This window comes from Plodia interpunctella, chromosome 25 (assembly GCF_027563975.2).
Source record: "Plodia interpunctella isolate USDA-ARS_2022_Savannah chromosome 25, ilPloInte3.2, whole genome shotgun sequence".
Classification (NCBI taxonomy): domain Eukaryota; kingdom Metazoa; phylum Arthropoda; class Insecta; order Lepidoptera; family Pyralidae; genus Plodia; species Plodia interpunctella.
In genome coordinates, this window is record NC_071318.1 from 1,262,090 (window position 1) to 1,289,745 (window position 27,656).

At 34.5% G+C, this 27,656-nt stretch overlaps 2 protein-coding genes across 9 annotated transcripts in view; one reads left to right on the forward strand and one right to left on the reverse strand.

Moving 5' to 3' along the window:
• Positions 1 to 14,968, forward strand: part of LOC128680765 (uncharacterized) — a 32,666-nt gene extending 17,698 nt beyond the window's left edge. For all 8 annotated transcript variants that reach the window (XM_053764152.2, XM_053764149.2, XM_053764154.2 and 5 more), the window contains 7 exons: positions 134 to 375; positions 3,059 to 3,190; positions 3,550 to 3,676; positions 4,078 to 4,196; positions 4,685 to 4,917; positions 7,290 to 7,473; positions 13,950 to 14,968. In XM_053764152.2, the coding sequence (XP_053620127.1) occupies positions 134 to 375; positions 3,059 to 3,190; positions 3,550 to 3,676; positions 4,078 to 4,196; positions 4,685 to 4,917; positions 7,290 to 7,473; positions 13,950 to 14,096 (1,184 nt within the window). In that variant the 3' untranslated portion in view covers positions 14,097 to 14,968. The remainder of the gene's footprint in view (positions 1 to 133; positions 376 to 3,058; positions 3,191 to 3,549; positions 3,677 to 4,077; positions 4,197 to 4,684; positions 4,918 to 7,289; positions 7,474 to 13,949) is intronic.
• Positions 14,969 to 22,526: 7,558 nt separating this feature from the next.
• LOC128680884 (serpin B11-like) lies at positions 22,527 to 26,662 on the reverse strand. Its single transcript, XM_053764358.2, has one exon. It carries the CDS (start codon positions 26,417 to 26,419, stop codon positions 25,208 to 25,210), a length of 1,212 nt encoding a protein of 403 aa, XP_053620333.1. The 5' UTR covers positions 26,420 to 26,662; the 3' UTR covers positions 22,527 to 25,207.
• Positions 26,663 to 27,656: the final 994 nt, after the last annotated feature.

The following is a 27,656-nucleotide window of genomic DNA, read 5'->3' on the forward strand; positions in this document are numbered from 1 at the left end:
AGCAACTTAAACATAGCATATTTGGTAACTTCGATAACTGATACATAATTTAAATTATTAACTTATCGTTAAAACTACTGATGACACATCAATTTGTGCGATTTAATTTCATCAATCACTTCGTTGTTTTCAGATATTGATGGTAAAAATAGTGAAATAGACACAAATTCTGACAATCAAACAACAGATATTATTGAAACTAAAGTAACTACGGTTATACCAACAAGTACAATGGAAGCATCAGGAAATTCACATACAGATAAGATTGAACCTACAACTGTTATCAATGACGAGGAAATAACTAAAAATATTAATAAAGAAGTGGAATCTGCTACTGATGGTCTAAAACTCATTGCTACGAAGTTTACAACTGAAGTAAGTCCACGATTGAACAAAGTACATACACTTTTATGTCAACATTGAAACATGAAAGATAGTTACCTAATTATCCGTGTACCAAGTTTTTGGCATGGATGAGAGAGACATAGGCTGCTACCACAAAAAATTATCCTACTTACACGAATATTCGTCAATATATATATATATATATATATACGATATGTATATGTTACTGTAAAAGCACAAACTACGGTAAATACTTATATATTCCAGTAAAACCTAAGATTTACAAACTCTTAATGGTAAAAGTCCGAAAAATTTTGCGATTCTAACTTTTACCACCATAATCTTACCTTCAAAATATAGAAACATTTATAAATAAAAATACTTACCAAATGAAAATATAGGTAAGGATTTGACTAATTACTTAGTTCATTAATTACTCTCATAATTATGATACCTACATACAAATATGTAAGATTTTGACTGAAAAATAAATGATTAATAAGAATTACTCATTGTTTTGTTCCCAAAACCAATATTTACTTGCCGTCAGTAGCAAAACCAAAAAAAATATACTAAATTCTAATGGCAAAAGCCCGAAAAAAATCGTCAAATATTTATAAATCCTTACATTTACCAACCCATGCCGGTAAATCCTAAGATTTTCAGAAAATACCTAAGATTTACCTGTATACGGGCTTTTACAGTAACATATATACATAAAGCCACAAAATCAAAAACCATTATCAATATATCTACACAAAAATAATGTTTCACACATTTTTGCTTGAAATGAGCAAAGAATTTAACTTTAACTTTAAGCGTCATCATTTTCTGATTGACCAGTGAAATTAATGTGACGTATTTCTAAAACTTTTAATGATATATTCATAGCATATTCTTTCGCCATAAGATTAAATAAAATATGCACAATAAAACCTTCAAAGAATGTTGAATTAAATCATAAAATGCAATTGCTATCTAAACCACTCAATTATGGATAATTGCATCAATGTCAATATTTAGAATAGTGATATTGAAACATAATGACACATCGAATTCGATTAACGGTAAACATAATATGATTTCAAATGAGAAACTTACTTTTTTTCATGTGCTTTTCATATATCAACACATATCTCCATATATTAAAACTGATCTGTATATCTGTTGTATGTACTTGGGCGAAGAAATATATATCTACTAGCTGCGCCCCGGGGCTTCGCTCCCGTGGGGATTTCAGGATAAAGAGTAATGCCAGGTTATATCCGTGTACCAAATTTCATAATAATCCGTCCGTACATTATGCGTGAAAGAGTTAATAGTACATATATATGCGGGTGCACACACACACACACATACATCCTGACAAACTTTCGCATTTATAATATTAGCAGGATGTTGACTTTACATAACAAACCCATGCCTATGATATGTACTTCATAATATGTTGTGTACAAATGTCGTACTTACATAATAAACATGTTGACAATTAGTGAGTCTCACCAGTCAACTTTGGCGTTAACTTGAACCTGCGTAGAAAAGCGTTTAATGCGCAATTTGTCCTAAAAGTCGCAAAACTTGGTTTAAAGTTTCACTGGCGCAACTCAACCTTAATTGCATTGTGATGTTGATATTACAATGTCATTATCTAACAATATTTATGCAACAAACATTGTTGAGAAAAAATTCCAGAATATGTAAAAGATTCGCGTATTATGTTTGCATAAATTTCAACAATCTAATCAGCATATTTTAGTTTGTCTATTTGACAATGTACATTTTAATCTAATTGAATACCTATTTCTTTTGATTAAAATGTACATTGTTTAAATACTAATGTCTTAATGGAATATTCCTACAATTATTTTATCTCGGATACATAGTCGTTTTAGATTAATTTATATAAGTCAATAGTAGAGTATGTCATTTGATAAAATATGATGCGAAGATAATATATATATCCTCTTGACAATGTACTTGTAATGGGATAATTATGAAACTTTTATGGCGCGCAAATCCGTTAAAATTAGCTTAAATCATAACTAATTAAGGCGCCATGCGTACACTAGCATTTAGGTTGCGCGTACATAGGGCCTTAAGCTCAATTCCCAGTAACTTTCACCTCTTAAAAACGTTATTAACGGTTTTAAAGTAATCACGAAACCAATTTAAAGGCAAACTTTAAAATAGTTTTCCTTCAATAAAGAAATTTTACTTAATACAGTAATTTTACTTGTACATGGTAAATTTTGGCAGTATATTCAGTTACATAGAGCACAGACAATACGGACACATAGACAATTTCATTAAAGAAAATCGGAACCGGTATCCATTTGAATGAAATAAATATATTAGGACAAATCCCACAGATTCAGCTAGCCCCGAAATTCGAGACTTGTGTTTTCGGATACTAACTCAACGATACTATATTTTATAACAAAAGATAAACATCCAAGACCCGGGCCAATCAGAAAAATATCACTTTCCATCATGACCCGACCGGGGATCGATCCCGGGACCTCTCGGTTCAGAGGCAAGCACTTTACCACTGCGCCAACGAGGTCGTCAAACATTCATTTCTCTATTTTCTTCTACTTCAGCCCATTGTCAACCAATACTCAATGTAGGCATCTAGCAATGCACGCCAATATCTTGTCCTCATCCGAGATTATTGAGGAAAGTGTATGACACTCAATAATTCACAATTCAACAGAAACCAATCACTGAAGAACCCAATTCAAGAGAAGTTTTCGAAGATGTGCTAAGGAGGCTGAAGGTTTTAGGAGATAGGGGGAAGCGAGTGCTTGTTCGATTGCATGACACCATGGGGGTGGAATATCAAGAGGTAATCATTCAATCTGTTAATTAGATTTAAACTAACGCGATAATTTACTGTGGTAATTAAAATACGCCTGTACTTAGTAAGAACGAAACTATAGTCGACACTTCCGCCGATAAATCAAACGTATTTCCATTCGTATCGAGTGTGTTATTGCTCACACTGGTGTCAGATTCCATTATTCTCACGTTAAGGCTTCTGATATGACTTTAAAGATTACTAGTGACGAGTATTTTCATTTACAATTCAATTTGTTCATTGTCTGGAGCAGTGTTGGGAATTGATGCTGGACCTGTGATAGGTCGGCTGTGCTAATAAAAAAATAGTATACTAAGAAATTCAATGAATCCTTCAAACTTTTTCAGTCTACAGATACGGGGCCTAAACCTGATATCATGTCCAAGATAGCTGGCAGCAGTGAAGAGCTGGATCATCTGAGACAGGTGCTCGTGGAAGCCATAGACGAGGAAAAGACGAGGTACCAGAGACAACGTAAGTTAAATTAAACGTGTCTATTAAAATATACAAATTTAGTTTAAATGGCCATGCATTTTTATGATCCATGGGAATTCAAACTAAATGTGTGATGGTGCATCCAGGATCGCCTCCTAACGAGGACATTCTCAACGGTTTAATGCACGAACAAGTTTCTCAATTCGAATTTTTGTTACACGTTGAATGCAAGCAATAAAAGCTTGTGGCAAAAATTACATTTTGTACAACGTTTGTTTATTGTTATATGTTAATACATAACGCAAGTCGCGAGCTTACTTTGGGGTACTATTACAGGCAGTACTCATGGTGAATTATTTGGAAAGTATGGTAGAAGTCCGTTGCCCATCATTGGGACACCTGATGGCTCTAAATAATAAAAAATAACGTTCCTGTTACAGAAAAACGTCGTGATGCCCGCGACACTGCTCGCGCTAAGAGGGAACTGATGCTGGGTCAGATTGAACTGGAGAAGTCATTCAATGAAGACGATGAAGCCAGAGACTACGCTGCTGAAGAGGTCTGTACACACAACATTCTATTTTACCTAAAAGCCTTAGACATGTTCAACTTAACAAAACAGACGATATTTATTTATATACCAAATTTAAGTACTATGTATTTTTGGGTGTTTCTCAGATGCTTGTATTGGTTGTTGTTATGATGGTTAGATGTTAACAGACACCAGGATCATCCGCCATAAAACATCATACGCCAATCCTTCTCCCGCTTTATGTGGGGTCATTACTGCATGGCCGCCTCCTTCACTTCTCCCTTTGGGATGTTAAGGTTAACGACAGTTACTTCGTTTTTACCCACATCCTGCCTGACGCACTCCATCCATCTCTTCCTCCCTCAGCTTTTTTTCCCATTCAATTGTATATCTATTACTCTTCTTACAATGTTCCATCTCCCTTCTCATAACGTGCAGCTTATTTATTATTTTCCAGTTTTCGTGCTAACCATCAAAAAATATCTTTAAAAATACTGTAATTACCATATTGCCAGGGCCTCCTCCAGCCAGATGGTTATGCAGAACACCACGAGCAAGTGAACGAGACAACAGACTTCGACATGTCTAACTCTGAATACTGGTCATCATTCTCCAGCAGCGAGGAGGCGTTGCTAGAATGCGACGGACTGATATTAAACCTGCCGTTGACTCCCTCTGCCAGTTGTACTGACGATGGATCGGATGAACAAACTAACAGGGCTGCTCGATCTAACGCCTTGACTTACAGGTAAGGAAAATCCTTAATTAACAGGTACTTTATTTGTTATTGAGTATTTAATGCTATGTAGGCACGAAGGCCGATGTCGGACATATGCCGACGCGAACGCATAATCATATTGCGTATTTTATGATAGCTTTTATTTAACCCAAATATTACCGGCATAATATTAGTGTCAGTTATATTTTAAGTCATGTAACGACTAAAGTAGTCATATACACCCAAGTGAGGTAAACACTCAACAAAAATTAAAAATAGGAAAGTGTGTTTGATTGATTGTTATGCCAGCTCCACACTGTCGTCGAACAGTTTGCCAAACTTTGAAGGAATCGGTATACATTGCCAAACTTTGAAGGAATCGGTATACTAAGTAACGCATAATAATCAAAAATAATCGTAATGCTCACGTATTCGCGTCGGCATGCGTCCGAGTTCGGCGACAGTGGAGTTGGTATTAAAACAAAATCAATGTTATTTAAATTTTACGCAAATGTAGCTAAGTATACGGAAATAGTCATATAGTACCTTCATCCCGGAAAAACAAGTCCCGTGAGAAAACGGCGAAGTTGCATCAGAAAAAAAAATAGTTCTAAGATAAATCTAATCATTTATTTTCTGGTTGAAATCAGCCTAATCAAATTGCCATAGCAAATATCGTAATGATCGATTCTTAGTTAAAACACAATATTCTAAGCAGTAGATGCGGTAAGTACAATAGAATTGATATCATACAGGGTCGTAAATTGAAGGGTACAGTTTTGATAGGTACTTTGTTTTATAGAAAGGTCTAATCCCCTTTAACCTACAAGATTCGCCTCAGAAACTTGAATGACTCAATCCTAATCGTAACTAATATTATAAATGCGAAAGTAAATTTGTTTGTTTGTTACCTTTTCACGCTCTTTCTACACAACCAATTTTCTTGAAATTTTGCATACATGTGGTTTGAAGTATGGAGAAGGATATAGGGTACCTTTCATCCCGGAAAAATAACTGTTCCCGTGGGCAAAAATCTTCATATAAAATACTAGAGATCTGTCCCGGCTTCGCTCGGGTAAAACCATGATAAATCGTTGCCTATGTTACTCCAGAAGGTTTCGTCTCTCTGTGCCAAATTTCATCAAAATCGGACCAGTAGTTTTATGTCTTTATCCATTACATACAAAAAAACGAAAATACAAATCTTTTCTCTTTATAATATTAGTATTTATTATTCGATACATTCGTAGTACATTTTTTCGGGAATCAGTAAGTAAGATCAATTTTTATAGATCTTTCGACCCTTGTCTTGTAGGTACCTACCTAAAAACTCTCGTTTACCTCTTGAGGTACAAGAGTTTCAATATCACTGAAAATTCTTTTTTTTTTCATTAGATTGGGATCGATAATTATCATCCGCGGAATAATTATTGAGTCCAATAGGTAATGGACCGATTGAAATAGATTATAGGGTATGTCTCAATTGTTGATTCACTCACATGAGATTTCAATAGTTGATTCACTGGTTTAAAATGATACGTATGGTTTATCTATACTATTACTATAAAGAGGTAAGCGTTTGTGAGTTTATCACTTTGTGAGTTTGTACGGGTAGGTAATCTCCGATGGTACCGAACCGAATTCAAAAATTCTTTCACCATTAGAAAGGTTACACATTATCCAAGATTGCTATAGTACTTTTTCTCAAAAATCCCATGGGAGCGAAGCCCCGGGCAACATCTAGTTTTATATAACTAGGTACTTACTTAGTTTATATTGACTGACATCATTCCTAAAGGATCGACCGTGGAGATCAATGTTAAGATATAAATTCTCAACCTTAATTAATGACAGCTACGTTGACGGCACCGTCTTAGAATACTAAATAGTTAAGACGGTCAAGTCTATTTTTAATGATGTTTCAGTTTCATACATTTAATCGTTACTCGTCGTGGTGATGTAATGTTTAACCGAGTCAATTTGTTTAACCCGAGTCTGATTTATACCTAAACGTTGATTCCAAGTTGTTTTTGTTTGAAAAATCTGTATTCATAGCCAGCTTTATCGAAATATAAAGCGTACATTTTGTTAATTTAAGTCTTTGAATAAAACGCTGCGGTGAAGTTTTGTCTTGATTTGTCTTGATCATATAAAAGTGATACGACGCATTATGATATAAACGGTTGAACCTGGCAATGAAGGGAAATTTCTATGAGCACGTATGACAGTTTTTTCCCGAGAAGCACGAGATTAAGTGACATTGTATATATATATATAACATTTTCCTAACATTTGCTAACACATATTAAGGGCCCCGGACCGGGGGCCCCGTATGATAGATACGGCGGTAGCTTAAGCCCTATCTATATAAACAGAATTTATATCATAGAATTTGTTTGCAGAGTGCCAGCCAATGGTTACTACTTCTTTGTATTCAACTCGGAGAACGAGGTGCAGACGAACTTCATCAAAGCCAAGTTTGACCTTCAGAAGACCAGATACGACGTGGCCAGAACAGCTTTGAGGGAGTGCAAGAATAGCACGGAGAGATGTGACCTCTCGCTCGATATATTTTCGAGCCAAAAGGTGAGCATGAAAATTCACATTCATCGTTATAATAGTCATGTATTCCTTTGACGTGGTGGTTTTCAGTGCGTTTCGATCGCTGTGGACGCGATGTTATTGCACTTTTTTCAGATTTGAACAAAGTCTTACTATCTGAATTTAAAATCTATACTGTGGTCAATGTCAATTTTATGAATGACTAGATGGGGCTTCGCTCCCGTGGGAATTTTGAGATTAAATATAGCCTATATTAATCTTGGATATTGTACCTTTCTAATGGTGAAAGAATTTTTGAAATCGGTTCATCGTGATACATAGACAAACACATTAACTTATAACACCACTCTTTTTGCGTCGGGGGTTAAAAATTAGGTTATTATGTAAGCCTCAAATTGTATGATTTCAATAAATATACATAAATAAATATATTAGGATAAATCACACAGATTGAGCTAGTCCTAAAGTAAGTTCTATACTTGTGTTATGGGATACTAACTCAACGATACTATATTTTATAACAAAAGATAAAGATCCAAGACCCGGGCTAATCAGGAAAAGATCATTTTCCATCATGACCCGACCGGGGATCGAACCCGGGACCTCTCGGTTCAGAGGCAAGCACTTTACCCCTTCGCCACCGAGGTCGTCAATCATTGATTCACTTGTTTAAAATGTTATTTATAGTATATTTTATCGATATATTCTTAGTATTTGTATTGACTCACATCATTCCTCAATGATTGACCATGGAATTTAATGTTCAGATAAATTCTCAATATTAATTATTGAACATATAAATGCATATTACAAAGTAACCAAAATAAGTACATAGTAAGTATTTGAGTGACAAAATTATTTAATCATTATAACCGATAATATTAGCTAACCAAATATTTTTCGCAAACCAAACGTCAATCGAAATTTTGCTTCTGACATCACGTTAGCACAGTGTACAGTAACCAGGACATCAGCCTTCGTAAGTCATAGCAGATTAATCTCTATTACGGCCACTTAGAAGTCCATGGTGGTTATAACGTGATGTCGACTGTACATGTAGTAATACATACACTGACTGTAAATATAAATAAGGCTGCTGACACATTTGACTAATTGGATAATGACCGGTTCACACAATTAAGTTGTTGTGGAGATATTTTCGCAAATACCTTAGTTTCTTAAGGCCCTATCTGGCCGCACACTGGAAATAAAATCGAATAAAATTGTTTATTTAGTGTGGCATAATTTGTTAAAATATTTATTTAATTTTTGCTAAGAAATGAAAGAAATTAATAAACGTACTTAGTCGCTTTAATGTGACTTCCAAAGCACGGGACTTAATATAATAGGCACATTTGTGGTCACCCATCCAATGACCGACCATTGTGAGAGCGTCTTAGCCGCCACTTTACAGGCTGCGCCATTGCTTCTACAATTCAAGAATTGTAAACATTAGTCCAATATACACGCACCCTAGGTTTTGAAGAGCTGCCAAGAAATGAAATTTCTGTCTGTTGCCTAGACCAATCGTACATGAAGGCATTTACTAATGTAATCATAAAGACTAGCTGCGCCCCGGGGCTTCGCTCCCGTGGCAATTTCGAGATAAAAAGTACCGTATGTGTTATTCCAGGTTACATTCTACCCGTCTACCATATTTCATATCAATCGGTCCAGTAGAATTTGCGTGAAAGAGAAACAAACACACGTCCTCAGATACTTTCGCATTTATAATATTAGTTGGACTAGCTTTTGCCCGCACCTTCGCCTACTTTTTCGGGATGAGTTTCCCTAAATCCTTCTCTATTATAGGTCTTACTATAGTATTAAGATAATCCGGAAAAACAATATTTGAGTCCACGATCTCTCTTCTGGCTGTTGATAGGCAATGATACCATTCCCAAGGAGGGTGGACGGTATCACAGGCGAATATTACAAAAAAAAAAATTTACTTTTTACACTTACCCTGGGCTTCGTGCAAAGCTGTGACAAGCTCTGAATACAACCGGGAACTTGAAAAAATGAAAGTAGATTAACAGCGAGATTCTTGGAATCTCGTAAAACACTATGAAAAGCTCAGTGTAGTAAGAATTTCTAGTTAATAAAGTTATTTTAAAATACAAAACGGTCTTTGTGGGCCTGTGTCTGTTTATCTGTGTATTGAAAATACCTAGGCGTTTGTTAAAAAATTATAAACGTAGTTACCTACTTACCTATATATGTATATATAAACGTAGTTACCTACTTACCTATATATATATATATATATATATATATATATATATAGGTAAGTAGGTAACTACGTTTATAATTTTTTAACAAACGCCTAGGTATTTTCAATACACAGATAAACAGACACAGGCCCACAAAGACCGTTTTGTATATATATATATATATATATATATATATATATATATATATATATATATATATATAATATACACCTTCTCATGTATGTGCAATAGAGATGTCACAAACAAATATGTAGGACATAGGAGTTGTTTTGATTCATTATTTAAGATCTAAAGATTTGCTAACTAAAGGGCGTTTACCACAAATCATACAATTTATTGGTGTCGTTGGAAGTTATCTTAAATCTAACATCCTATTTCATCTAGACGCATTATAACCAGTGATTTACGATGGAGTCTGCTATTTCATCGAGAGCCCTAAATTAATGGGCATATAATCCAGCTTTGACGAGATTCAGGCCGCAGATTATATAATACTTCCAGTATCTAGGCATAGTGATAAATCCACTCCATAATATTGCCAAGAAAGTAGTGTGTTTCATTCCACGTACTGACCGCAGCGGCCAATAATAGCGATGTGCCGCCGTGTTTTCGAAATTTCCAGGACACGTTCTAGGAAATTCCAAAGAATTCCGAGAAAATTCATAAGGAAAATTTCAAGCGAAGAAATTTCCGACAAGAGGAGTCATGAAGAATTATGTACAATTGCACATGAGGTATATAAACGGCTAAACGCGACCTTCCAGTATTGCATCTCGTGGCTCTGTCTAGCCCTTCAAAGATAAAAACGTGAATACTGAACGGGTTTATTTTTTGTGCCCAGTTGGATCTAAGTATTTTCAAATTTATCCAAGCGTAGAAATTATTGAAAACTTACTATTGAAAAAACTAACAAAATTTCGACCTTGGTCACATGCTATACTTAGGTCTTCTGTTTCCGTGGGAAATTCACGCGGGCGGAGCCGCCGACAAAAACTAGCAAACAATATAGGTAATTACTTTTAGAGAACAAAAGAGACAAGTATGTTGAACGTGGTATTACTCAAACCTTAACCAATCGAAGGTCAAACTGTAACACGGCTATAATACGGTACAAACAAAATATTATTACCGTTTAGAATTTAAGATGACCATTTACAAGCGTAACAAAACTAGAGTTACGAACTCAACAACCGTTGTTTTGGCTCAAAATTTTGTTCTATTTCTGAACATAAAAGACAAAAAATTAACAATTCGTAGCTTTTATCAAACACGTGCAAAAACATAATTCTAAAATGTGTACCAAACGGTATTTTAGAAAAAGAAATCTATTCAGCCATTTTCGTTCCGCGCTTGGCAGCCCTGTTCCAAGGTGAATGACCTGGAAATTTGCGCGCGCAAATTCCTTTCGATGGTGGTACAGCACCACAGTACAACGTACAACCGTTTATTTGATAGGTCAATAAAATTCCTAACCGTTAATTGATTTGCCCATATTAAATTTTAACATCCCTACTAATAATTGTGTGCGGAAGTGATCTTTATGCTTTATCTACACGACCAATAAAGAAAAAGATTATTTATTTGCAAAAACATTAATTTACATCAAATGTGGTATTCAAAGAAAACTTAATCCTACATATTACACCATGCTATCGTGCCACAAAACAAAAACTAATAAATGATAGTAATATTACCGAAACAACCTTTTTGTCAATTCGCATACATAGGAGCAGATATGAAGAAACCGGCTAGAAGTATGATATAGATAAAATAAATTACGTTATATATGCGGTTTTGATCATATGTACTGCCAATACTGCTATTATATAATGTCTCATACATCTCAAAAACTGATAAATAATTTTCGTTGAAAATTTTCAGTGAGATTTGCAGCATAATTCAAACTTCCATTCGCAAGAAGAACTTGACATGTCTAAAACAGCAATTTTACAGAGCTGTCATTTCAGCGGACCTCCTCTTGGTAAATCTATTTATTACTTACATTTGATCATGGAATTAGTACTTCGTATAAAGTACTTACTAAATCCTTGTATTGATTTTTCATACAGCTATCACAATCACAGCTAAACGTCCTATGTATTTGGTTCTTAGTTCTTACAGTCGAATTTGGAGGATCTAGAGACGCGAGTAGAGAGTGCCGTATCTAACGCTCCATGACGCGTTGGGAACTAAATCAAGGGAAAAATTGGAAAATAAAAATAATGTATACAGAAACAGTATTACGTTTTTCATATTTTGTGACAACCCTGACCGCATTGTAAACGCCGGCGGCTGTTTCGCCTTTAGCAAGGACGTAGAACAGCTGTGCTGTGTTATTCTAAAGAGCATCTTCAGTATTCATCGACACAACACAAAATAAGTTTTGCCTTGATTGCTATGACAGTCGTGCGCCCGCGAAAGTGACAACTTAGGGATTCAGACGAAACCAACATTCATTTCAGTATCTCCAATACTTAGTTTAGAAAATTTTCTACATGTGTCTGTTTTCCGTTTACTTTGATCTCCTGAATCACTTCTCTCGTAAATTTAAGATGCGAATTGCGAATCTCGAAATAGATTTACATTACATAATTATAAATGCTGAAATCCTTTTTATTGAGTAAATAAACTCCGTTGGTACGAATCCAAAAATATGTTATTGCTAGTCATTGCCCGCGGCTTCACCCACGGCAAAAAATGTGTAATTTCATTATTCAATCAAATAACCGAGGTCAAATTGATTTTAATTCTTTTGCTTATCTGAGGGTGAAGCCAAAAGAGGAAAGATTTGCTGATAAGCAGCAATAGCATTCCCAAGCAGGATTGACGTCAGGGGGCTTACCATCATCTCTTAATGCGATCCAGTTCAGGACCTAAACTGATCTGCATCGCTAATTCGTACCATCAAGTTGACATAACGATCCATTATAGGTAGTCGCCAAAACAATACGCCGTTTCGATTTCATTCACTCATTTTGCATACAAGTCGGTACCATGATGTGCATTGAGAACGTAAATTGGATCGCGTATCCGTCAAAATTCGCGATTCAAAAAAAGTCACTATTTCTGATTGATTACCACGAAAGAAGTCCCACAGATATGGCGCTACTGTCGCTGAAAACAATGATGTCTATCTGTTATTGATAGTTCCTAATTTTTCCACCGAAACTCCATCGTGGTACAGTTTTTATGTTCTAAAGTTTGTGTTTAGTGTTATGATTATGATCGACAAATTTGTTAGTCTAGATTATATTGAATTTATTGTAACTGAAATATTTTATTTTATTGTGTTTTGTATTTACTTTAGTCATGTAACTAACACAAAGATAATAATATACATTTTAATTTTAAGTAACAAAAAAATACATATTGTTTGCTCAAAATGGTAAGAATTTGATATCGGAACGCAACTCTTCAAACGAGATAAAATATATAGAGATCGTATGGCTTTATCTCTTTCTTACATTTGGCTGTTGTCACTAGGGTTTACGATTCAGAGACAATTTTTACTTTTTTTATGAATTTCATTCACTACTTACGATTCAAATGAGACTTTGTGAAGATAAGTTGGTGGTACCAAATAACGTGATTAATATTAGGTTCCTAAATTGAACTGCCCTGTATCTGAATCATTGTGTAATAGTTGTTTGTAGGCGCCCAGGCCTGTTGTAAAATCACAACCGATCAACAAAATGTTATGGTTATTATATACGCCGGCCCCTCTTTGCGGCATCATAGCCGTGAAAGAAATCGTGAACACTCTAAGATTAGAGAGGATATAGAATAAATAAAAACTTTATTGACTTTTTTAACATACTCCAACACTTAAATTTTAATAATCTAAGTGTCTACACAAGTAATACCTACCTATCTAAAAATAATATTACAGTACTAGCTGCGCCCCGGAGCTTCGCTCCCGTGGAAATTTCGAGATAAAATTGTGTTATTCCAGGTTATTTTCTACCCGTGTACCAAATTTCACAACAATCGGTTTAGTAGATTTTGCGTGAAAGAGTAACAAACATACATACATCCTCACGAACTTTCGCATTTATAATACTATCTGCGCGACGGGGCTACGCTCCCGTAGGAATTTTGGGATAAAAAGTACCCTATGTATTGTTCCAGATTATGTTCTACCCGTGTACTAAATTTCATAACAATCGGTCCTAATAACATTAGTAGGATTCTGGGTTCCTTAGCTCAGCATCAAACGAGAGATAATCGACTTGTTAATTTACATAACATTTTATTGTACTGTTACAGGTGGTCCTGGAAGTACCACTGCGCAACAACGAGTCCCTTTGGAATGAGCAGTTCGTGATCGTATCGGAATGTGAACCCAGGACATCCGTGTATCTGTTCTGTGTCATCGCCGTGCCAATACTCATATTGGTATTCGCTTTCCAATGAGGGATATATTTGTGGTTTTTAGCTCCAGACGCAAAATGAGGGGTGTTACAAGTTTGACCGCTAAGTGTGTCTGTCTGTGAACCGTAGCTCATCAACGTGTGAACCTATTCTGATGCGATTTGTTTTTAAATTTGATAACATTTTTTTTTGCGGTGGTTCTTAGATATGTTTGATCGAAATCGGTTCGGCCGTTCAAAAATTGTAGCGAAATGAATATTGAAAATCGTGGGTTTTTTAATTTGTCTGCAAAATAAACTTGAGAAACGTAAAGACAATACACAGATATAAGATTTTAATGTAACATTCTTATAAAACAGTTGGCATATTCATACGGTTTGCATATATCATTATATGGCCATTTGTATGACAGCTCTAATTTAGCTCAAGAGGTAAATTAAAGCTCTCATACAATCTAAACAATGAAGGAACGAAAGAAATATATTTATTTGGTTATTTGGTAAATACAACACACAATAGAAATATTTAGAAATATCTGCGCCGCGTTGCTTCGCTCCAGTGGGAATTTTGGGATAAAAAGTATGTGTTATTCCAGGCTATATTCAGGTACCCGTGTACCAAATTTCATAACAATCCGTCCAGTAGATTTTGCGTGAAAGTATTAAACTTTCTACTACACACATACATCGTTACGAACTTTCGCATCTATTGTATTAGTAGGATTTCATGTGCCAACAAACAGCCATTTAGTTACAAGTTTTCATAATTAACTCGATCATGTTTTCCCGCCTTTATTAACGAACTACCTACATATTAATAGATTAAGTGCGTCTTAATATGTAAGTAAAGAATTTTGTTGATAAATATGACTAGTCATTAAGAAATAAATTATACAACATTAATTATTTATTGTATTTTATTTCTTGCTTTTTTATTTTTAACCTCCGACGCAAAAAGAGGGGTGTTACAAGTTTAACGTGTCTGTACCTGTCTGTGACATCGGAGCTCCCAAACGGATGAACCGATTTTCGTTTAGTTTTTTTTTTCTATCACAGATAATTTTATCCCGAGTGTACTTAGACATGTTTCATGAAAATCTGTTCAGCCATTCAAAAGTTGTATCGAAATTAATATTGAAAGTCGGGGTTTTTTTAATTTGTCTAACAAAAAAAACTTGTTATTTATTTTTTAAACTTAGGTTAGAACAATAAAGAGACATACCTATAGCCAGTTACAAGTTTTTACTGACAAATAGTTACATTATCATAAATGTAATGTCGGCAAAAATAATAACACACTTATTATTAATATTTATATTAATTTACGCATAGTAAATTAACTTAACGATCACTCTTGACCGTGACAGGTGACGTCGTGACTACAGTCGTGACACGATCAAGGCAGACTGATGACATGTCATAGACAAGACATATAGCAACCCTAAACAAGGCTGTCTGCAGTGTCACCTTGCTTTGTTCATCTAAGTTTGCTAAAATCTTGTGACATATCAGCATAATATATGTATCTGATATTTAGGTAGAAGATGGGCCTAATCCTCCTAATTATCTTTATACTTACATGTTAGAAAACAATGTCCTCTGCCGCGTCTGTCTGTCTATCTGTTCGCAATAAACTCAAAAACTACCGCACGGATTTTCAAGCAGGAACCTGAGGTTCCTGAGGAAGGTGTATAATTTATTATATTTTAACACGAGCGAAGCCGGGACGGGCCGCTGGTGTTATATAAAGAAGTGCCCCTGTTCTGTCTGTCTGTCTATACGCGATAAACTCCAAAGATACCGGATATATTTTTGTACGCTTTTCACCAATATGTGGTGTGTGATTCCAGAAGAAGGTGTGTATAATTTATTATGGTTTTAGTATAATAAATATATGTATAAATACATAATATTCACGAAAATCAAAAATCTTAAATGTTACGTATATAGGTACAATAAAGGTACGGAACCCACTCCACCCGAGTTCAATACGCAATTGACCGATTTACTTATTGCATTATAAATATATATAAATATATTAGGACAAATCACACAGATTGAGCTAGCCCCAAAGTAAGTTCGAGACTTGTGTTATGGGATACTAACTCAACGATACTATATTTTATAGCAATACATATATAGATAAACATCCAAGACCAGGCCAATCAGAAAAAGATCACTGTCCATCATGACCCGACCGGGATCGAACCCGGGACCTCTCGGTTCAGAGGCAAGCACTTTACCACTGCGCCACCGAGGTCGTCATTCGTGAATACAATGAAATGACCTTACATTGTAAACGTTATTTGTGTATAATTAGACTCATTATAATTTGTATCCGCATTGAATTTGTATCCGGTTTGGGTTATTTTGGTTGCCATTAAAATGTTAGCCTGTGGGAATCTAATGCCCATAATGTTCGCTGAACTTGACGGATTCGGCATACATTGCGGGTTTTTCATTGCGGTGAATAGAAGTACTCATCCAAACGACGCAATGTTCACCCATTCGCCGGATTATTTATTTTATGTATAGTTAAATTAGTTTTCTATTAAGATGCTACATTATTTCTATGAAAATGAATTCATATCCTATACGTATGTTGCCCAGTAATATATAAAAACAAATCTTTAAAATCCGTCCAGTAGTTCCATATTCCCATACTTCAAATAGTGTTCAGTGTGTGTAAAACATTTTGCAATAACGTCAGGATTTCACTTCGACCTACCCAAGTTCATTGCAAATTCACCCCTATCACCACGATATAAAATACACGACTCGACATATGGTAGACTGTTCACCGTCAATAAATCGGAATCACGATTTAAAAATAAAATAATCTGTTCTATTTTTAAATGGGCAACACGCTGAAATATGCAACTTTCTGTGACCTTGGTGTGCTCAACGCATGGATTAACAGAATTTTTTTTTTCAGCATTTCTTCCTCTTTTTCGTGCTTTAGTTGCCAGTACTCAAGTACCTAGCTTCTGCAAAATTTTAAAAGTATATTTTTGGCTATGTTAATAACTGTCAACTTTGTTTTTATTATAATAGAAAATGCCGAGTGCAACACTGAATTTCGAAGAACACGCAAAATAGAAAAAATATGTCTATATATATAAAAGAACAAGCGTTTTTTACTAATCAACGCCCAGCCTAAAACATAGAAGCTATAACGCGACATTTGGCAGTAGCTTTAGGTTATTAAAGGAATTTTCAAAATTCGACACCTAAAGGGATAAAAATTGAGGGTAAAGTTTGTATGAAAAAAAACGAAAATCTTTACTGATCTACTTGAAAATTGGCATAAATACTATGCAACAAATATAATAAAACCCTAAAGGTCAAATTTTAAGAAATCTTGAAGGATTTCGTAAAATTTGACCTTTAGGGTAGTTAAATGAAGATGAAATAACGAATAATCCCATTCAAAATTTCGTCGACTAATGATATGAGTAGACACCTCAGCGGTAAACACCATTGAATTCACGATGTTAATGGTTCGAATCCTGAACTTCAGTTATTTTGAATTAAATCTGATTATCTATATAAGGTGATTTCTGAGAAAGTTTTATTATGGTTTTACCCGAGTAAAGCCGGGACGGGCTGCTAGTTCAGTTATAAAGTTAAACAGCTCCTTGTTGATTTCAATATTCATAAACATAATAGGAAAAAAATCTAAATATAATATTTTTATTTTATTTTTTCTAATTACAGCGGCGTCTTAATTTTTTCACATTCCTTATTTACAGTTATGTCAGTTATCCAAGGTTTTATTATCAGGCTTTGGTATGTGTTAATTTGTTATTTTCAAAGACGGGGTGTGTCGCACAAGTCTTTACAAATATTGTCTGTCTTTTATTATTGTCTTACAAGGTACCTTCATCGATCGAAGTAAATAATATTTACTTAGACCTCAACGTTCAAAATATTACATACATACAACTCACAATCTAAGCGATTTTATATTTTGTACTGAAGTCCACAATGTGCAAGATTCTTTATTTAATTGAACTGGCCACCAAGGATCTTAATTTAAAATATACATTTGAAACTGTAGTACATTCTGTTATTCCCGTGTCGCCCGCCGCTCCCTGCCCCTCCCTGCCCCTCCCTGCCCCTCCCTGCTCATTCTTGGAGACTAATTGGTAGAAATTGTAGAAATTTCCTAATAGATTGATTGGAATCTTCAAGGATCATCTTTCAATTGAAGAGGAATCTTTAAGGATTCTTGACCAGGCGGCAAATTGGAAACTTTAAAAAATATAAATAATATTTATTGGTTAGCTTCTATGTGTCTTCTGCATCCATCCAGAAAATAAAAAAGACGAAATTTTATTACAAATTTTATTTTTCTAAAATTCAGTTCCAACGTAGACCTAGAGAAGCATAGACATCGTACCGAAGGGGATAGCAATAATATCGTTCTTTGAGTAAAAAAAGTCGAAAATGAAAAAAATATACCTGAATACAAGGATTAATTTACAGCATGGTGGATTAGGCTGAATCACTATTAAAATATTTGCTTTCTTCGATATCAGTACAAAGACTGTAAACACAACGAAGGTTTAGTTTCCTAATAGATAGATAGTAACAGAGGCTAGGACAAAACATACAAACGTAACACGTTGCGTCCACATGCTGCCTCTTTTACCAAAATCGCGTACGCATCGTGTAAAAAAAAGAGGGAACGTGTGGACGCAATGACGTGTTTTATATTTCGTGGTAGCCCCCCAGCAGGCCTACCATCAACTTTTACAGAACGATTCCAATGCAACTCAGTTCAATTTAGGCACCTAAAATGAATCGCATTCATACTAAAAATTAATTCGATGGTAGGTACGAATTTGCGATGCAGTTCAGTTTAGGTCGTAAAGTGGATCGCGTTAAGAGATGATGGTAACCCCCGTAGCTCATGTAAACACAGTTCTTACCTTGAAAAGTACAGTTTATGGCTAATAAAATGTAAACACAGCTTCATGGAACTCATGGAAAACTAAGCTTATCCTTATATATATTATAAAACAAAGTCTGCCGCGGATGTCTATCTGTTCGTGATATAAATAAAGACTACTGCACGAATTTTCATGTGGTTTTCATCAATATATAGATATATCTAAACCTTTTTCAAAATCACACTATTAGTACCATAACGACCCCCCACCCCCACCCATATATATTTTTCTTTTATATTTCTTACGTACAGACATACAGTTTTATGCATAGATAAGATTGATAAATTACGATCGTTTGTTAAACTGTTCAGTATGTATGACTAATATTAGTATTTCAACTTCATATCTACCATTCTTAGAACCACGAACAGTAAACGTTTTCACTTTTATGAGTGTATACTATCCATTATGTGTGTGTACACTTATGTCAGATAAGAAAGATACTGAATCATTGTATTAAAACATCGCAAATATTTGAAATGGAAACTGGGAGCGTTGACAAAACTTAGAGTTCAAATAAATAAATATATATATAAGGACAAATCACACAGATTGAGCTAGCCTCAAAGTAAGTTCGAAACTTGTGTTATGGGATACTAACTTAACGATATTCTATAACATATAGATAAACATCCAAGACCCAGGTCAATCTGAAAAAGATCATTTTCCACGTTGACAGCGGGCCGACCATCAAATTTTACGGAACGATCTCAATTAGATCTAAGAATTAACTTGACGGTGATGGTTCGCAGAGCGTTTAGTTCGACCGCTGCGGCTGCGCGGTCATTACAATCCGTCAATTTTCTTGCGCAAGGAATCATTTCCAAAATCAATAATTCATAAAATTGACATTACTACAGTACAGAGTAATTAATGTAAGGTCATATAGCAAAACTCATTCTTGTCTTTGTTAAAATTTGAAAAATTGTAATGACAGCGCGACCGCAGCGGTCGAAACGCTCTGCGAACCACCATGGTGCGATGCAGATCAGTTTAAGTCGCAAATTGGATCGCGTTTTAAGCAGGCCTACCATCAACTTTTACAGAACGATTCCAATGCAACTCAGTTCAATTTAGCCACATAAAATGAATCGCATTCATACTAAAAATTAAGTCGATGGTACGAATTTGCGATGCAGTTCAGTTTAGGTTGTAAAGTGGATCGCGTTAAGAGATGATGGTAACCCTCCAGGAATCGAACGCGGTAAAATGTCATAACATCACAGTTGAGTTTTGACTACACGGCAAGGCGTCTTAACTTTTGCTTGACCTAAATGATCTTCACTGCCATTGAAATAATGAAGTAGGTGAAGCCGTTCACCTAACTTGCGTGAAATTTGCGCTTAAGTTCATTCAGTTATGACATGAATGAAAATAACTGCAAAATTATGTGAAATTAGTTAAAGAAGCGTGTAATTTCCTCTAAAATGGCGTCGTCGAAAGCTGTCCGTTTAGCAAAAGGTCATTTTCGTATATCCCTTTCGCAAAATTTGCCTCTAATATCAGAGTGATGAGTTCCACACTATGTCCAATTTAGTATATGGAAAGGTGTGTCGTAATTTTATATGAAAATTATTTATAGATGTTTAATTAATGACCTAAAATAAAAATATGAAAAATTATTCAAATAATTGACTATCCCAACATGAAGTCATATTTCAGAATTTTCAGTCGCAATTTTATAGTCATTGTTAGGAAGACAATAGGTATTAAAGTGCATGTACAATCCAATGTTCCGTGACCAATCGACGTCAATTCGCGCGGAACGAACTTCTTGCATGAACGGTAATGTTTTGAACCTAAGTTTGTCGAAAACACAGTGACGTAACTACCGGAGGCGGGGCGGTGCTATGGGCCCCCAAACTCAGGGGGGCCCTTGGGCTCTGGCTTACCAATTATATATTGAACTAGTAAATACATCTCCCAGTATATACGACATTGGAAATGTCGCCAGCCTTCTGGCAACTTTACCGCACGACGTTGGCGATTTAGGATCTAGTTTTTATTTAAATTAATTTAATATTTATAATTTAGTTTTAATTTTAGGTTAATTTATATATTTTTAAGTAGTTTAAGTTTAGTTATAAACGAGTTATACGTTTATGTAATGAATTAAGTTTAAATAAATAAATAGAAAAAAGAAAACGTAGGCGTCATGTCGCGTCAAGTAAGGAGAGCAATGGAAGAAACTCCACCGACACGAGCCTAGCTCTTAAATTACATGATTATTACATCCATCTGTCTAATTAAACGCACTCTATCGATAAGACAAACGAACTCTGTGTAAATATAGACAATCGTGTTCCGTTTTTAAAAATGCCAGATATATGACGCGGTGGGTGAATGGCCAGACATTTACCATACCATAGACTTACAAAAAGAAAGAAAACATTGTGTAGTTTTTGGAGGGAAAACCATTGAGTCATGTTAAGGTGTCGTTTCATTTAAAATCTTGATTGTAGAAAAAATATTGACAAGACAAGATATTGACAAGACAAGAAAAAATATTGACAAGGCGAAATTATACTAGAAAATTAAAAAAATATATATATATCATCAACATTTTAAAATATGTACTATATCGTAGCATTACTGCTAGAATGCTGGAACGAAGAAATGGCGAAAATCATAAGTTCAATTTAAAAACATTTTTTTTTTCGAAAAATGTCATGTTGTTTTATGCGTAACGTCGTGAATTCAAAAAGCATTTTTTTCCTAGTTTAATCATTTTCATTTATTCATTTATTAATAACGCCATGAAATACGCCATAAACAAAAACGCCATAATAGCAATTATATTCACGCACGGTTCTGTTATGAATGAATCATAATGAAATAAAGATTATGAGATATGCATTTAGATATGCGAATAGGTACCTACATCTAATTTTGGTTGATTTTATTACTTTGACCCTTAGTTTGTCCATAAAACAAAAGGTAGCATTTTAGTGTTTCATAATCATAAAGAAGTTTGTTTAATACTTCAATACGGTCAAATACAATCTTACTTAGAAAAAAAATCGGTTTCTTCCTTAGCCAAATAACGTTGGAACCCAAGGTCGGTTTCCCAAATGACACAACCTGATTGCCCAATTTGATTGCCGATTGAATTGGGTACAATCTGATCACACGTGTACAACTATACCTATCGCTAATTTCCGTATTTGACTTAGCAATCCCAAATCGGGCGATGCCGACCACCCAATGACCTTGAATTTCATATTCCGTCCACACGACCCAATTTGATTGTCAATCTAATCAAATTGGACGTAAAATTGGGTCGTGTGGAAGGGGTTTTATGGTTATCGCTCGGTCTTTGGCACATTAATCATACCTAAGGTTTTTTTATGGAACAGAGCGGTAAAACTGGTAGGTAAAAGGGCAAGCGGGTCACCTGATGGTAAGTGATCACCGCTGCCAGGAACTGCAATACCAGAGGCGTCGCCGGAGCTCTCCACACGCCGGTGTCGGCTTATAATGAAAGGTGCAGGTCATCAACACATAATAAAACACGTATCTCGAACGTATAAACATGAAATGCTTTAATAGGAATAGGTATTAAGTGGTAATAAAAATATATAGCCAATTAAATTAATATATTTACGATTAATTTAAATTTAAATAAGCTATTCACAGATTAAATCAAATGTAACGAAACAATCCTACTGAGTATATAAAAGAATGGCTTCAATTTTATTTCCTTTCTATTTTTGGAAGGGAAAATCATGCGAGCGAAGTCGTGGGCAAAATTATAATACTATTTCAAAACATTATTTACGAGTATATGTTAATAATATAGATTTTAGTGCTGGGCTGGCGATGGAATAACCGGATATTTATTTTAATTACTAAATAGAAAACAATATAATGCATGTCTACCGGATAACACCGCGTGGTTCTGCTAGTCTTATTATTTATCACTAGCGACTTTGCTCGAGTAAAACCAAAATACATTATATACCTAGAAAACCTTTTGGTACAAAAACCCGGTAGTTTTTAGTCATTGCGTTCATACAGACAGACGGACTTCTTTTTAAAGGATATAGGTAGATATATATTTATAAAGGATAAAGATATATAACCACAGTATTGCTGTCAGTTAATATTGAAATTTCCAGAAATTTCCCACTGGACCAATTTTGATTGATTTTGGTACAGATATTATAATAGACCAGAGTTTGAACATACTAATATTCTGTATACTCTCAAACGTAGACTACGTTTGAGAGTGTTTTATATGAAAAGCACACAAAATATTTTTAGCTGCGGGCGGAGCCGCGGACAACAGATTTTCTTTAACAGAATTTTGTACAATAGAATAATAATATCACGGTACAGTAATACACTATCACGTCTTCTTCCCATACGCGATAGACAGAGCCTAGGAGATGCGATATCGGCCTCGTTTAAAATTAAATAAAATTACTTAATACAAGGTGTTGCCCGGGGCTTCGCTCCCGTGGGAATTTTGTGAGAAAATATAGCAATCTTGGATATACATTATCCTTTTTAATGGTGAATTTTTGATATCGAAACATACAAACTTTTTTTATAATAATACTGATTGAACGGGATAATTTTGTTCCACAAAATTATCGCGTTCAATCAAATTTTATTTACAAACAAAACAAAATGAGTAAATAAAACTTATTTTATTATTTGTTTTATATTCATCACTGTATGTTATTGTCGCACATAATATATGTTTTACGATCGATGTCGTAAACCAGAATGCTGTAATGTGGTGTTTCGATGTTAAATAGATAAATTTATACCACCTTTTATAATTTAATCGTTATATATTGTTAATTTACATGTATAATGTAATTAAATTTTTTGTTAAATGTGCATAAAATTAATTACATGATGGTATATTCTACATTAATGAATCGAGATAATTGACTGAAAAGAATTAATTTATTCAATTATTAAAATAATATATTTTTTTAATAAATCATTTTTCTTAATATCATTCAAATCGGTGTTATTAAAATATGTCATATAATAATAATAATAATGATAAAACTTGGCAATAGGGCAGTTGGCCGTGTATAAAAAGAAATTAAATTCTTCCACATTATGAAACACGATAATCAAATGTCATTTTAATTGATTATTTTTTTTTATAAGTAGTAATATTTAGTACATTTTTAGTTCCCATTACACTAAGAATAGATCTATGGATATTGCGCTATGGTTCTTGACTCCAACCTCTGTGACATCACTTGTGTCCACTGTGTGAGGTACAAGCGCCATTTTTATTCTTTTTTTTTTGACATATGGAAAAGTATCTGATTTGACATGATAGCAACTACCCTATTCCCGTATACTTAAAAAATTCAAGCTTCCTGTTTTATCAACAGATGTTATTGGGGTTCGAAATTGGCCTGAATTGCTTCGAGAAAATGATGGTACGGCCGTGCCGCTTTTTTTGCTCGACTTGGGGGACCACTGCTGTGCCCCCAGATAATCCTTAGGACATAATTGTTTAATGACTAGAAAACTATTGTTAACATAGACCTAATTCTAGAGTGCAATAACTAATTTTATGAATAGAGTGGCAGTGATAGAAAGAGACGAAAAGCGTTTATAAAATAAATTATGCTTAAAAATGTAGTAACTAATTTTACAAGAATGTAACTGAGTAAACACGACTGCAGTTTTCGATTCTTACAACGTGTCCGTGTTAAACGTAAGAAACATGAAAATATACAAGTTTTTTTTTTTACAAACATGTCATTTCTTTGCTATAAGCATTCATTGTCGACAGAGAGATCTTGTATCGGAAAATCATGTCCGCGCAGTTCCCTCGTTGAGAGCCGATTCCGAGTGCACCATTAGGTCATGCTCATCTTAATAATGCATTGTCATGGAAATTGAAGCGACGTGGGAAATTTGAACTCTGTAGGATGGAAGTGAAATTTAACTTGGAAGATTTGATTGCAGACAAACAACGAGATGAAATTGAATAAAAGTTTGTCATAACACTTTTTTGTGGTTTTTTCAATACTTCAAATTTTGTTTTATATTCCATGAAAAAAAATCTAGTCTCTAACTGATAATTTAGTTCTAATCTCGTCTGATAATTTTTCTTCTTCAAATTGGTAAAAATATTATCACGTCAAGCCTCAAATATCACAATAAGACAGATATATTGTGTGCACATTGATTGAAAAACTATTCAATCAAAGATAGAAACTCAATCGTACATTTCGGGTTTGCTAAATATTCCAGCAAATAATATGATTTCTAACTCCCTATCAACTAACATGTAAACAAAAGGTTTATTTGCAACGAAATCCATAGAGCCATTGTTGCTTTTCAACAGATTCTGCGCAGTGGTCATGGACCTGGCTTGAATACCTTCTTCTGTGACTTGTACACTTGCCACATGAGTCATCATAGATGTAAAAATAGTATAATCACTTATACCTTTGAATTCCGCATTCAAAGTAAACATTTTTCTTGCACCCAAATCGAATATCAACTCTGGAATATTATCATACTCAAAATCCATTTTGAATCTAGGTAACTCCAAATTTAAATATTGCTGGCCAGTGTTTTTGTACATCATGAAAATTGATTTCAGTTCTATTCTTCTTAATGAATAGAAAAAATTTAATAAATGTTTACGCTCTTTCGGGATAAATATCAACAAAGATATCCTTTCGATTGAACAAGGCAGCTCCAAAACTCTCGACTTTATCACTGGAATATAGGTCACATTGAAATAACCTGTCTGTTTCATCATATTCACTTTTCCAATCTTCACCCCCGTCAAGGAATAGAAGTCCTTCTTTTCGGTGTTGTCCTTTTGGAAGGCAGATTTCCAACTGGCTTTGAAATTTACCATCCCAACGCTTACTAAATACGTAGAATCAAAATATCCTGGTTCGACAACTCCAGAAAACGTACCACCAGTTTCACTCTTAACAAAATCATTCACTTCCTCTGCAACTTTCTCTATATTATTAAAATTATACAATAACACATCAACGTCTTGTAATTTTTCGACTTTCTTCAAAAAACTCTTTTTGACACTCAACAGTTTGTCTATGACTATCAAATTCCGCAATTGCAGATCGTTTTTCAAATCTGTATTCATTTCATTTATCAACTTCTTCCATTTCTTCTTCAGGCATTGCAAAGTGGAATGCTTTGTCACGTTCAATATTTGTTTAAGCGTTTTCTTCTTAGCGCCTTCAGCTAGCGACGTGAGTTGCAACCAGGTTACTAGTGGGGAAAACACAAAATCTTCGGCTTTCGTATCTTGAATCACACTGTCTAACAGTTTCACTGAAAAGTCGTACGTCGATCGTTTTAGCACATCTAAAGTTCTTTGATCGCTGCAGTACTTATTGCACTTTGAAACTGACAGAATTGTCAGGAGTAACACCACTTTGAACCACATTGTTCGTTTTTTAAATATTTCCGGTATTCTTTTTATAAAATTCGGCAAATTTATAATTTATCGTAGCATTTTTAAACGCGCGCGCAACGCTGCTCGTGCAGTCGCGCGCAGGATGAGTTTCGCACTAGACTACTAGAGACTTGTGTAGAGACAGCTTCTGTGACACAAATTATTTAGTATACAGATGTGAATCTACCACATCAGTAAGAAGAATATAATTACAGATTTAGAAATGGTAACAGGTGGCACAATGATAAAGTGCTTGCCTCTGAACTGAGAGGTCCGATCCCCGGTTGGGTCATGGTGAAAAATGATCTTTTTGTGATTGTCCCGGGTCTTGGATCTTATCTTATCTATATGTATTTCTTATAAAATATTATTATTTCTTATAAATTATTATATTATAGCTCAATCTGTGTGTCTCAATCTCAATTTGTCCTAATATATTTATTTATTTAAATTTGTAATATGAATGGCGATCGAAAAAGTATTAAATGATTTTATCTGAAACTAGCTGCGCTCCGGGGCTTCACTTCCGTGGGATTTCAAAAATTTTGATAATTTTATTCATGTTGGTACTACTGATTAATTATGAGTACCTATGTATGATTTATCAGTTGAACTAAATAGACAGGAAGTGATTAATGTGTTATCTATCACGATGTTTTCCTTCACCAGAATTCACCACCAAAACCTAAAAACCTTCCAAAAAAACTTGAGTGAACACTTCCACAATTTATATATTTTATTCGGGTACAAGGTGAAGGATTTTAATTGGTATTATCTTCTATAAGATCTCGAAAATGGTTAATAAATTGTGATTAGCTATAACCTGATTTTAAGGATCTAGTTTGCAGGACATGTTAATATACTTTACTTTTATTCTTTAGTTTCAGAGTCTCAACATAAAAATAAACCTATTATTTGAAGCGGACATAGTTGGTAACTCAATCCAAACTTCTGAATTAATATAATAAATGCGAAAGTAAGTTAGTTTGTATATTCATTACCTCTTCACGCTTCCATACAATCAATTTTTAATTTCTCACACGTATATTTAAGAGTACGGGGAAGGACATATGCTACTTTTCATTCTGGGAAAAAGTACGTTTGCCGACGGAAATCGCCGCGCTTGAGGCCGCGGGAAAAAGCTAGTTTACGATAAATTGAAAAGTAAAAAATTTAAAGTATAGACTATTCGACCCAAAAACGTATAAAAAATCACCGTTAAAGTTTT

Bases quoted from the DNA above. Each gene is read 5' to 3' on its own strand.
- LOC128680884 (XM_053764358.2), bottom strand. From the start codon at position 26,419: ATGTGGTTCAAAGTGGTGTTACTCCTGACAATTCTGTCAGTTTCAAAG.